The sequence below is a fragment of the Varroa destructor genome, unplaced genomic scaffold (genome assembly GCF_002443255.2).
Source record: "Varroa destructor unplaced genomic scaffold, Vdes_3.0 BEIS01000001.1, whole genome shotgun sequence".
In the NCBI taxonomy this organism is placed as follows: Eukaryota; Metazoa; Arthropoda; class Arachnida; order Mesostigmata; family Varroidae; genus Varroa; species Varroa destructor.
Genome location: NW_019211454.1, coordinates 13,492,218 through 13,506,081, shown reverse-complemented (window position 1 = coordinate 13,506,081; position 13,864 = coordinate 13,492,218). Strand labels below are relative to the sequence as shown.

The following is a 13,864-nucleotide window of genomic DNA, read 5'->3' as shown; positions in this document are numbered from 1 at the left end:
TTTATATTACGTTTCCGACTATAAATTCTAGAGCGATATGATGTCCTGATATCTGCGGGGGTCACCTGTGCAATGGCTTTCTGATAATTTTTGACGCTGTTGCTATTGCGTTTAGGTATGTTAGTCTGGATACTGTTGCAGCCTGCCGGTTTACTGTGGAATCAGCGGTAGCGGCATAACGCCTAGTCATCTAGTTGCATGGGTGCCTTGACCCATTTCTTGATCCCTTGTTTCAGATTCATATGCTCATGCTGGCAAGCAGTTAGGCTATTTTCCTCATACGGCCACCTAGTCTTCCCGATCCAGGAGTGGTTCATACCGTATCCGTTGAGTATATCTTACTTCAGACCCTTTGTTCATGCTAGTTTCTATATTGTATGCTATAATAGAACTGAAAACTTGGCCTTGTTTTCAGGCCAGTACTGCTATTGATATGAGTACAATGACATTATCATCTTTGTGTCTGTTCTTATTGAATGTGTTTTGACTCAAGCTGTTAGGGTGTTTCCTCGACGGGAATCGCTTTGCACACTCGATTTGCACACGACTTTATCTGTTCCATTTGGGATGTTATTGAACCGGTTCGCTTTCTATGCATGTCTCAGTTCACCCAGGTTTTTCATGGTTACTGGCCGTATCCTATGTAGGCCTGTAATCCTGTTTGACGGTTTGTATTCCAACATCGTCCGCATCATGTTATACTGATGCGCTCTGAGTTTTCCTCTGGCGCGTGGTAAGTCCTACTCACATGTTTCTTCGATCGGGTATAATATCTTAGAGTCAATGTGTTTGCTTCAGAGTGACTCAACTAGAGAAAATATTTCCTTATGCGAAAGTACTTTTTTTTTTTTTTCTAAAAGCGTCCAGCACTGCGCCGTGTTGCCTTTTTTTCGACCTTCTATAATGCTCTTTCTTTGTATATAAATATTTTTTTGGGTCATTTTCGGTTAATGCTATCTCCGGCCATCCAAATGACGACTGAATTGGGTCAAGGTCTGTTGCAGTTGTGCCTAATCTCTTCGGCGTCTTGCTTCATCTTTTCGAACTGGTAGAACGCACTGTTATGGTTCCTAATTTGATTTTCTCGTCAGCCTTATTGTTTCCTTCAAAGTTACGTAGTTTTCGAGAATTCGCGTCATGGTCCACTAAGCCATTGGATATTTCGCATGCTTCCATCTTTATGTTCACTAATCGTATTCACCTTCCGTGGGTTTTTTTTTTGGCGTCAAAAGGGCATCCTAAGACAGCGTCTTGTCGCAATCTATCTTTTTTTGTGTTTATTACGGCTAGTATTTAGAGCATGAATGGTTGCTGTCTTAGTAGTTGTTGCCTCGTAAAGGCCTGTCTAGTAAATATTAACGAGTCTATTTGCGTTGCCCTTAGTTTTCTGGTGATGCCAGTAATTTCGTCTATGCGAGGGCTCATCTTGTCGAACAGTATCGACAAAACGTTTTAACTATTCATCCGCCTTAATCTACCTTCGTTAACAGTGGCGATCGGCAGTCGCGGTAGTTTCTACAATTGGCGCTAGAGTTCCGATTTCGCTGTTTGTTTAGCCTCGCCTTCTTACAGTTTTGTCACAGTGGAAAAAAACGGAGGTCTATGACAAGTTACTGTTCACACAGTTACGAACTGTGCAGAACCCGATAAATCATTTATCTGTTAGTTATAAAGCGAGTGATGAGCCACTTGGAGAAGTTCCGTTACAAGCTACAGTCTAGAGCTTGTTTAACTTGATCGGTGAACAGTTCGAAGAAGATTCGATCATGATAGAGTCCTATGTATACAACCCTCAAGTTCTGGATTCGAACTCTAAGCGTAACGTTTTCAACGAGCCACTCATGCTTACATCATCAATAGATATAGCTGTAGCTTTACCTCCATTTAGGGGAAATTTTTTCATCGTGCTACTACATTACGTTACGAATATTGTTTTAGGCCATTGATAAAGGTGACCAGCTTCTACGATGCTTGAGAAACGATTAGTCCGTATGTTTGTTAAACTGGCTTTTATTTACCAGCTTGACGGCGGAAAACAATGGGATGTGTTGGACATTGCACTAGTAATTAAAGTTCGAACGATTGGTTCGGTCCTTCATTTGCTATCTCAGCATGTAGCCAGGACTCCATTAGAAAATTATACTTTGTGGGGTGAGAACTTAATGACACTTAGTCCCACATCATCGGCTAAGCGATAATCTAGCCGGAGTGAATTGGACGAACTTCGTGAACGAAGATTCGTATCTCTACTCGTTGGCTTTATTTAACCCATCTATAACGTTTGCTAGATTTATATTAAACAATATTTCTTAATAAACAGTCGACTATTACTATGAGTCCTGCCGCTTCGGTACAAAGCGCGCAAGATAGTTTTTCCTTTCTGACATGCTTAAAGTCTGTCACCACGATCTGCCTACACGATGTTTTAAGGTTGTTAGCATATATGTATAGCTGGACTGAGCACCTAATCAAAACGCCTAGTACTTATAATGGTATAATGGCAACGTGCCCATTTGCTAAACGTAAGACACGTGGGGCGTTGTGAGTTCGAGAGCGGGTCTAAACGTCTTTCATTTCTTCGTGTCAGGAAGGGCCTGCTGTATTACCAGAAACATCTTCTTTATTACCCAGCAGGTCACATTCAAGAGCTTCGAATAACTTCTAGAAGCGATTTATGTAGTCAGAACAGGACGAACGTATTGGCTCAATATTCCGTCTTCGCCTTGTAACTCTTGGTGGATTTTCTTGGTGTATATATTATTGTAAATGTTTCATTATTTATATAAAACTCATATATGGTGAATAAGTACTAAGTAATCAAGGACGACGTGGCCTGTATAGCTGACGGGCAACACGCTCAAAGGAGTGCGTGTACTGATTGCTGGTTTAAATTTCGGCGTTGACAGGTGCTTAGTATTGCTATGCCGCCCTATAAGCACGTTGCGGTGGCTCCAGATGATTACAGCAAGATCCACCCCGGCTAGATCTTCTAGTGGAGGCAAGTCCTCGATGATTTTTTCACACAGTAAATATAGCTAGGGCTACGTTGAAAAAATAAGGCTCAGAATATTTTCGTAGATCGCGGTTGTCTTCTGGACTGACACGTGTGCTTTACTTGAGACATGCATTGTACGAAGCTGTCATGAGATTGTCGTGGCAGGCAGATTTCTTCTGCCGCGCTGGCATCCAAAAACTGTCTGGATATAGCCGAAGCGTGCCGTGAACTGTACTATTGACACCCACTCATTTCACTACTATTGCTTATTCTTGCGGATAGAGCTTTCTGGAAAATGGTACATAACCATGTGTCAGGCGTTTTTGCTTAGTATCCAGTACCGATTGCGCACCTATTTACTATAGCCTAAGTTTAGGGACGTTTTTTAAGAAGGAGAGGACAACGTAGCACTTGTTTCGATTAATAGACGTTCAATATATAACCTGAGTCACGTCCGTACATATATATCGCCTGTAGGGCATAGCTAAAGCATTACTTATTCAATCGACTTATGTTAATAAAAAAAAAAAAAAAAAGCTGTCTAACAAATAATTGTCTCTAATTCACTATTGCAATTTTCATGAAGACCTAAACGCCTCTAGCCATTTTGTGCATCCATCGCTCCTCTGCTTGTAGCACGAGGCAGCCTTAGTTGGTGGATAGTTAGAGACTGGGTTTTGTATATCGAGGCATGGCACATCGCTGCATGAAATGCATCTGTCGAATCTGTCGAAATGCACCCCTTAAAATGGTAGAGCATCTGGCAGGAGAGCGTTCAATAAGTACTCAGGATAGGAAAGAAACCGCCTTATGTGAAACTTCAACGCCTACGTGGGAGCTTGGACTGAACATCGGTAATGTCTAGAAGGTCATTATGAAGGAGGCGACACCTTACGTATCTGAGACGGGTACAAATGATTCGGGAGATGCGTCGTGTCGAACTCTTCGGGGAAAATGTTATTGTTTTAGATAAATATTATGCTTATAGATGAAACATTGTATAATACAGTCATCTAGTGACGATTCGTATGCTTATTTTAGTCACTTATTTATTAATCACATTCAATTCATATCCGATAAATATTTTGACCTGAAATTTGTGTATTTTTTTTCCATTTTACTAATGTAATTTTATGTCAAAGTAGGCTAAAGTATGCATTGGCAAGAGGCTGAAGTTTATTCCGCACACATTTTCTTGGAATCGCTACATAAACCATTACGTCGGCCTCATCCATCGTATTCAGGTAATTCAATTACTTATGATAGGCGTCCTGCCTCCAAATGAATTGGACTTCGGCTGGCGGCGACCGATAAAACGATACAAAAATAATTTCGTCCATCGTTACTAACCTATTTTTCGTTATTTCAACATGTCTTTCAGTTGCCTGATTGGTTTTCAACAGTTTCGTTCTGGTGCACTTACCTCGCATACGCCAATAGTGCAATTAACCCGCTCATCTACGGCGGTATGAGCCATAACTTTCGGGCTGCCTTCATAAGGATCCTCCGCTGTGGAAGGGGCGATCACAACCGCAAACAACGTTAGTATGCTCTATTTTGCGTGAGAGAAGTATCTTGATATTCTCCCCATACGATAATATTGTACCTTGCTGGCAAGAACTCTTAAAGCCTCTCAATGACCCATTGAATTGTAAACCATCTCCTGTGAGACTCACTCTTCGCTACCCCTCATTCTCTGTCGATGTCCAGTGGACGCCGAGATATGAATTTAACTCGCCGGGCGTGACTGATACTATCATATCGTTCGATAGAAGAAGATGTAATCGTTTAGCGAAGTACGTCTTTCGTGTGGTTGAAAAATATACTATGCGATGTGGGCCGCTATTGATCTATACCTGTTCAAATTAGGAGGCAGTGGACGTTCCACGGAACCCGTACGTTGATTTCGATCCACACATACGTGTATATATATATAGAATCTTATTTATCATATATGTTGCTATGTTTATCGAGCCGTAAAACACCGGATCAGTCTTACATAGATAGCGCTTACTTGTAACCTTCAGATGTCGTAAACGTCAATTATGAATTATTTGAACGGTGTTTATATTAGACGTAATAAAATTAGCTCTTTGTATTATATATTCCTGTCGACAGATTTCTGTGAGCAGTCACCGTCTTCTGCCGGGTTCCGCAAAAAAAAAAGGAATCTTAGACCCAATTTGCCAGATCTAGCAAACCCTACCATCGATATGGATATTTGCAGTATCCATCTTTATCGGGACAATGCCGTATAACATCGGCTGGTGATTATCGAAACGTTAAACTAACGTGTTTAATTGAATATCTTGTATTTGTGTGTCTCAGATATATTGATTTTTCACAGGTAACTAAGTGAGAATAGAAGCGGATTCGTTTGCTTTGATAAATTGGACTTAGATTTGTGTTTGTGTACATACGAATTGATATGCGCTACTTGCGTTCTATACGTTAATGCTTATGTATGAGGATTGCTGGCAATTTCCTAAGGTAGACCATTTATTTCTTTTCGATTTGTCTAGGCCCATGCTGCAACACAGATCGCTTTAGAATTCAATAACAAAAAGCTAAAATTCTACTATTGCACATAAAAGCACAGTGTATTCCAATCGGAGAGTAAATTGCACCGCTATTCACAATAGAACCTTAAGTGAAAGAAAAAAAGCTACCTGCGTTTGACTGTAGCGGGAACGCATCTATAGGGAAAAATGTGCCTGTAATTATCTTATAAGGCGCTTTCACCTAATCTATACCCACCAATCGTTAAGATAGGAACTTAGAGTGAGAGAGTCGCAAGGATCATTTCAAGTGTCAAACGTTTTGCTAAGTTGGATAAGGTGCGAGCCGCGTCCCCACCTGGCTGTTCTTGAGCTCTTTTTTTTTTCTTGGTCCCCTTTCCCACTGGCTTCCATTAATTGCATCTTGCTTTGCATCCGCTAGCTTTGACAGTATCAGATATCTTATTGATTCGTAACGAAGAAGCTGTTTTAGATACCAAACATGGCCAATAAGTAATCTGATTTCGAGCCTGCATCGGACGCGCGCCTGGCAGAGCTTCGCGCACTTGTTGTGGGCCTCATCCTGCCTCTACTGCTGGTGTCACAGTGTAGCGTCGTTGGCCACCTGTCACCTCAGAACGGTCTGAAAGCATGACCGATTGTTGAATCTGTCACATTCACCGATCGAGTCTGCTTTTACGGTGGCCAGTCAGTCAGTCAGAGCAGGCGTCGTAGCGATTGTCGATCGCGTTATTTTTTCGAGCATTTGATTTAGCCAGTGGATCTTGGCTAAAATCTTGATTTTTCAATAGAAATATAGCTTTTTTTTTGTCATCGAAACGCAACACCTTTTTCTTGCCAAATAACTTTAAATTGGCAGGTCAGATAAAAAGATGGCAAGGCATCGGAGAAGGATCTGAGAGAAAAACGCTAATGTTACGACATGATGCTACTGTAGCCATCGTTTCAAAAGTAATTCTGCTATAGAATATCTAGAAAGTATAGAATATTGGCAAGGCAATAATTTTTTAATAAGCTTAGTTTGCCGCTTCGTTTGATCTTCTTCCACCATTGAAAGGGCTTAGCTGCGAGTAGAAGTAAGCAGAAGTTCTAGAAGTTTTAGAAGCGAGACATTGATTGCTTGCTAAAATACAACTGATAATTCAGAGACATTTGAAGTGTGTTAGTTATTTGGTTAAGAAAATCAACCGCAAAGGATGGAGTCTATGCGTGTAATGCAATTCAGATCAGTCTATAAGAAGCTAAAACGTATTAGAGCTCATCAAGCTTTCATATCTTTCAACTTTTCAAACATCAGAGCATTATATAGATCTCGGTGTGACGTTAAAGGCATAGTTGACCAGACTCAACATCAATCCATGCGTTGGGACGTCATCACATCCCCAGGTATAGAAGTCATGGGATTAGATAGGTATCATATATGTGTACGATCTGATCTCGAACAAAGGAAAAAAGGTGTTTTTCTTCGAAACGAAAAAAACTTGCCCACTTACATTGGCTAGTCCAAAATAGCAGGTAGCTTTTGTTAGCCTGATAGTTTGTAGTAATTTCTATTTCACTCAGTAAAACGTACGGCGCCTCGACAACATGACCTTGAACTTGGCTAAGTTCAATCGGTGATCTGCTGGGTCTCTATTATGTGACGCCATCTACAACTACGATCATGCCTTGCCCTAGTTAAAATTTTCAATTGAATATTCTACAAAGTTTATTCGATTCTCTTTTTTGCCAAAGGATTAGTTTCTGCTTTAGGCCAGCAAACATCTAAGTCATTATAGATGCGCAATTCTACTAACTTTCCACTAATTACTAAGGCCTTCGTTTCTTTTACGTAATTTTCATTTATTTGACCTAAATTGTTTAAAAGTATATTTTTCATGGAACTGTTTAGGCCGGAAGCTAGAGATCTATTTCTGGCTGAAATACCAATTAAATAGGTTGTCTTGAAAGGGAAGGAACGATATCATTGAAACGTGCTGCCAGAAGTAGCGTGACAAGCTGCGTTCACGCTACGTAGTAACGATTTAGCACGACTTTCGGTTACCGGAACACTGAAGCACTTACGATCAGCAGAAGATACTTTTCCATAAGCTGACTTTAGCTTTAAAGTTTAATTTACTTAATTCTATTAAAGGTATCAAATCAAAATGTTGTTATTGAAAGTGGATTTGAACAAACTGCGAATGGTAGTAAAAATAGCGTTCGGCTGCTTCAGGCTTCCGCTAGACCAATCATGATATAAGCCTATTTTCATACAGCAGACATCTTACTTTTTCAATGCATATCAGTAACAATTTTAGCGTCTTACGAATATGTTCTATGTGAGCCGGTTTGTATATGGATATCGATTAGGTCTTTGTTTCATTCGAATTGGTTTCCCGTTTACAAGCAGCACGTTTTTCGGCTAGATTTGGAGTAGTTTTGAGGATTTGAAAACAAGTGAGTCTTCAAAAGTTTGGATAGAAACAACTAATAAAAAATAGATAATTATATACACTTTTTTTTAGCGTTTATCATTAAAATAAAGGTCCGTAACCTCTGCAAGTGTATGCTCCAGTGAAGTAGGTGTTAATACTAATGGACGCTCCGTTTTGTCGCAGGACTGACGTATCGCGTACGACACGATCTATTTTCTCTTCCGTATTTTTCATATCGTCGTTTAAACACGTTACCCTGCATTTGTCTTAAGGCGTGAAACGCGCGCATCGCTCAGTTTTGCTTCCCCGCTGACTGTTTTTGGTTTTGTGTACACATGTAGCATCATCTAGCATTGGCAGAAACGCAAGCACGACAGGATTAGATTGAACTCAGCTGGGCTTCTCGTCGAGCTACCCATGGCCATCAGTCTAGCTCCTACAAGCATTACAGTGCCCCCAGGCACGACTGTGGACGTCCTAATGTCCTTCGTATGCTATACGCAACACGACGAAACTATATATGGGCGAAATATGTAGCCTGTAGTTACAACGACATTTTTATTGGTGTTCGCTATGTTATCGATGGCGCTTAGATCTGCGTCAGTATATAAGAACGGAGTTTCTTAATAACGCATTGTGATTTACGAGCAAAAATGATTTCTCTCGTTTACTGAACTTTCCACCTGTGTCCCACATCACCATAAAGTTTTATATGATAGTTCATACGTTCTGTTTTACTCTTGTTGTATTCGAGTATTGGAGCTAACCCAGAATGCGTACCCCTAAAAGGGTAAGTTAGTCTTGTGTTTTTGCCATTGGGGTGCCGCCAATCTGCTGTCTGATGCTAACGATATAGGCGTACATCAGCCGCAAACAATCGCTTCTGATCTCACATTTGATTCTCTATTGACACACAAATCAAAGCGGGTCATACGAATTATACAAGTGTAAATGAAGGCGGTGAACGCAGAGTGTATTTATCTTGTAGGATAGTTTTTTGTCGTCGGTCATCACATATGGAGAACTTACAATGCGCAACAGCCTGTGCATGCATAACTATGGTCTGTTTATTTAATGAAATGATATATAAACGCACTGCACTTGAAAGCTCGCTTTCGATGGTTTATTTTTTTGGCTAACAAAAAGAAGCAGGCGTTATTATATGCACGCATCACTTTCAAGACAAGACACAGGCTCTAAATATCGCTTGAATAGCTCTTTAAAAACACAATACCTTGCCATGGGCCTTGAAAAGCATTTGACTGGTTCAACTTGCCCTGTCGGAGAGCAGTCATCTCCGTCTTTCAATAAATGGGTTCGCGGTGTCCAAGCCGAGCTACAGAAAGTCAATAGTTTGCTTGCCACACTGTATCAATAAAATGAGGTAAATTTTAATCGGCTAGACTAAACACATACTATCTCAAAGTATATATATATATATACGACGGTCAAACTATTGTCAATAACTTGTTAGGGGCTAAGTAATCTGCACATAGTCCACACAGCAGATACTTCGTATGAATGCTACCGATGTTACTCTAGTTCACCGTACGATAGTCCACTAACTTAAGCAAGGTTGTCTGGAAAAATAGGTTAATTTTCGGTTGCAACAGTCCTTATTCCATGGTAGTTAAATCAATGTTTCAACATAGGCTATATCTCGCTAGTCGAGATTACAAACAGTTCTACAAGCTAGGAAGCCCTATAGGCGTTTCGTCCACGAGACTGTAGACGCAGCGTATTACCAGCGCTCCGGACCCCGGAAAAACGTTATTTAAGCTAATTCCAGTCTGTTTCCTTAAATGGTTGTAGTCAGTGGTGTAATATTCGGATAGTCCTAGATTGAAGTACATATACAATTGTGTATTTAGTAGTCGTCGCAATAGCCGCGTGCAACAATATCGCTATCCACAACATGTTATGAACTTCAGTATTTCCTCGCTTCCGATGGCTGTAAAAACGACTTTCAACTACGTTTCGCCACCCGAAGTTCTTGGCGCTTGCTTATCTGATTATACTGACGCGCTGTACGTTATCAGAGTAACTTTTCTATTTAGAAGCCAGTTGAAGTGAACTAATAAGCCCTGCTTGGAGGAGACCGGCAGTACATCAATGCCATAATGCATAATTTGTGTGAATAGAGAAAGTTATTTACCAACTTAACTAAGTGCATACATTTATCTAAGAAAATACCTACGTACTGAAAATGTATATATGATAATATATTGAAGCTAGGAAGCTCCCACAGTTGGAAGACTGTCTGCTATTTGTATTGATTGCGGAGATTTGTTGAAGTGGTTGGTGAAATTATGACAGCATATGGCCGAGGCTTTATTCTTTTTGCGTCTTACTCTGGCGGACTTCCGTTGTTCTCAATTAATGCCGATGATGTTTTCTTCATATCCCTGTTCTTTGTGATTTTTCCCGTTGCTAATTTCGCGCCTCTTGTTCCCTGTTGTTATTATTGTTGTTATCGTTGTCGTCGTCGGTGGTAATGGTGTTGTTGCTGTTAGCCTCTTGTTGTTGATCCTGTAATTGATGTTGCTCTTGTGTTGATGTACGTCTGTCTGTTCCTGTATTATATTCATGTGTTCGATTGCAGAGGTGCAAGGTGGCGCTATGGGTGTAGTCGAAGGTGGGACCGCTCTGCGGATGAATCGGGCTCACGTTCTAGTCGATGTCGCTTCGTCGAAACCGAATAATGTTCTCGAACGAACGCTTACAGCTATCGGAGCCCCAGGCCACGTTGTCCAAGGACAAACCGGCCCCCACCTGGGCACTACTCACCCGGGGCTTGAGCCCGTATGCAAATCCAGCCACCATCGTCTAGCCCAGAACCAGACAGCTAGTATCTCCGACAAGTACAGAATAGGTAGGTAGATGCATTGATACGTAGATTTACATGCTCTTGTCATTGCTAAGGTCCTCCTATCGGTCTATTTTCTCTGCCGCCTTTTAGTACTTACCTACGGAACATATCTCGATTTACCTTGAAATCGTTTTTCCGAGGCCTTTTTCGGCAGGAAAATTGCTTGTTTATATGAGTGTATGGATTTTGTGTACTTATCATAGTAAACATATTCCTAGAGAACCCGTGACCGTTCCTAGCCCCAATATCGCTTATTCCTGACATAATAGATTCATCGCGAGTTTTGCATTTAAAGGCTGAATTATGTAACGAACGAATTGATGTTAAGTCATTTGTGCCGAAACAGCGAAATAAACGGAGTAGCTTGCGTAGCTCATTTTCTGTCGCTCGGAGTTTTTAGAGATTCAAAAATTCATAAAAACAAAATGGTGTAAATGCGAATTAGCGATGATAGCGTGTCGCTATTCTCATAAAGAATGAAAAAAACACGTTTGTGTTTTAGTAGTCGTAACGTTTTGCGGTGCCACCGCCTATGCCTGTTCGTAGTTTCTTTGTTTTTCCGTCTATTCAATCTACGATATACAGCGCGGTCAATGTGAACTTTGTCCAAATCGATCGATTGTGTTGTAACCTTTTTGCATTAGGTTTTCCTAATTTAATTAGCTCCACATTTGCAAGATAGACAAAGTAACTTTGATAGTCTCGATATTTCAGGATATCGTTTCGAATATGGTTGGGTCCTATATTGATTGAGGTCGATACGAGAAAAAGCCAACATCGTTTTCGGGGGCATCGTGTAAAGCTCTCGTAAATGTAACAAACGCCTGTTCCTGCGTTATTTATTTACAATTGAAAAATTTCAACAGGCAAAGACGATTAGGTTTGTAAATAAAAATATCTGTTCCTAAACGTGTTCTACTAAAGACTATACCATAGGCAGCGACTTATTTTTTTGAATGTTTGAACATATACCTAAGGTATTGAAATGTAAGGACGTAAGGGCCATCTTTAATCAGCCCATGAAGTTCAAGGCATACACTGCAAAGACAGCCACGGTAGCGTTCCGCCCGTATGTATAACCTGATCTTGCGGCTTTAGCAAGACGCAACGCTGGCAAGACCTTCAAGCTGTAGAAGTCTACTTCTTAAAAAGGCCTACGATTCTCAGAGAACATTTCATCCATTCGCGATGTGCTTAAGTTAAATTTTCTAAAGCTGTAGATGCAGTGTTATCCGGTCCGTTACCCCGGGGGGTAAGCAAATTGCAAGATTTTTGGCATGGAAGTAAGTGCCAATTTTGCGCGCGCTGATCATTTTCTTAAATAAAGACGATCTGTATTACGTTTCGGTACAATTAAACCCGGGAACATTTGTTAACGAACAAAGGTTTGCTTCTAGCTATTTGCGTTATTAACACAATATGGCTATGAGATACTGTCGATCATACTATGATAGCCATTCATATGATTAAAACAAGGATATACCGCTTCTGGAACCTGATCCTATGACTGTTTATTAGGCGTCAGGGTATTTCAGCTAAACGATCCATTCGCACGATATGATTAGCTGGAATAAATGTCGCAAGTCTTACATTTGCTATTTATGTACAGTATACATACAATTATGTAATAAGGGGCAATTTTATCGCGTAAGCATTCGACTGTCTCTTGGACAGCGCGAAAATGCTGGTTTCGACCCAGTACGTGACGGCAGTGGGGTGGCATTGTATGTGGAAAATGTAAGAGGCAAAAAAAATACAACTGTACTTTTGAGATGACATACGAACTAACTCGTAAATAATCAAAAGTAGAGCATTGTTGGGCGGAAGCGATAGTACGCGTTCCCTTCTACACTATCCAGAAGAATTAAATAATTATTACCCGTATTTTAAGGGAGGAACAGGTTCCATTGCCAGTATCAAGCACCTTTTGATGAACACGATAGCCGCGCCTCACGGACTGAAAGCGTGCTTCGTAACTCTCGACAATGATCAGGCTCCGTAAGTGCAAAATTGACAACGAATATACCTGATCAATAAGAAGCGTTTTTTTTTTTGTTTTTTTAATTTTTGCTATGTTCCAGCGTGCTGGTCCCGACATACAGTGACTACACACACAGCGATCCATTCCGCAAGTACGTCCTGTCACTACGCTCGAGCAAGCCACGTAACTCATACGCACACGACAATGGCACGGAATGGCGCTACGGCGATTCTGTACCAGGGTACCACTGTCTAGCTTCGAGAAAAAACCAATATAGCAACTGCATCGGCAATAACATCGGGTCGTCGGGTAATTTTTGACTAAACATTGAATAAACTTTGAATCTATTATCTGAAAGTCCTATGGACAAGATGTAATTACACCCGAATTATGTTGAAACCTGTATTACAGCCATTCTCTGCTACTACTATGTTCGTCTAAATTGCTTATGTATAATGAACTAACACGGACGATGCTAATAAGCGACTCACAGTAGAAGTTTATTATCGAAACTTTCGTCTGTCGAAAAATGCTTGCAAATAAAAGTTACCGAAAAAAATCCTAACACTTTTCTCATATATGGTTTCTCAGTTTATTTTCATTTTGATGGTAGAAGAAAAATAGAGCCACAGTTTGGAAAACAAGCCCTCTCTAATGATTTTGTAATAACTTTTAGCTGAAATGGCGTGTTTGGTAGTTTTTAAGTAACCTATCATATAGTTTAATCAGAGCCATCAGCTCTCGTGGATTTGTCGAAGCGATTTTCATCTCCAGCTTCTTACCACCTAGTCACTCCGATACGTATAACCCAGTATTATTACTACTGGCATAATTTTTATTATTCAATTTTGCCTGCCTTCAGTGCTGTGTTCGTAATAAAGTAACGTGCCTATTTCTCGGAGGAGGTCAAAAATATTGCAAACACCTATAATCGTATCTATTGTTTTCAAAGAAATAGATATGTTATAGTATCATTTTCATATATTTTCAACTTTAAAAAATAGATTTAGCTATAGAAGTGCGCCTTGTGGTCAGGTGCGGATAACCGTTGTCTCGGCCATTGCCACATGTGTGAACGATGTT

At 40.4% G+C, this 13,864-nt stretch overlaps 1 protein-coding gene across 5 annotated transcripts in view; it reads left to right on the top strand.

The window, feature by feature from the left end:
• The window catches only part of LOC111243096 (QRFP-like peptide receptor), a 79,997-nt gene that overhangs the window by 63,908 nt on the left and 2,225 nt on the right, over positions 1–13,864 (top strand). For 2 of the 5 annotated variants that reach the window (XR_015317911.1, XR_015317905.1), the window contains exons 5-8: positions 4,141–4,239; positions 4,377–4,536; positions 10,534–10,803; positions 12,882–13,090. Coding sequence is in view for 3 of the 5 variants with exons in the window: in XM_022788172.2 (XP_022643907.1) it covers positions 4,141–4,239; positions 4,377–4,536; positions 10,534–10,803; positions 12,882–13,036 (684 nt within the window). In the remaining 2 variants the exon portion in view is untranslated. Of the gene's footprint in view, positions 1–4,140; positions 4,240–4,376; positions 4,537–10,533; positions 10,804–12,881; positions 13,360–13,864 lie in introns of those variants that run through there. The other 3 variants (XM_022788172.2, XM_022788173.2, XM_086976031.1) reach the window with 3 other exon arrangements.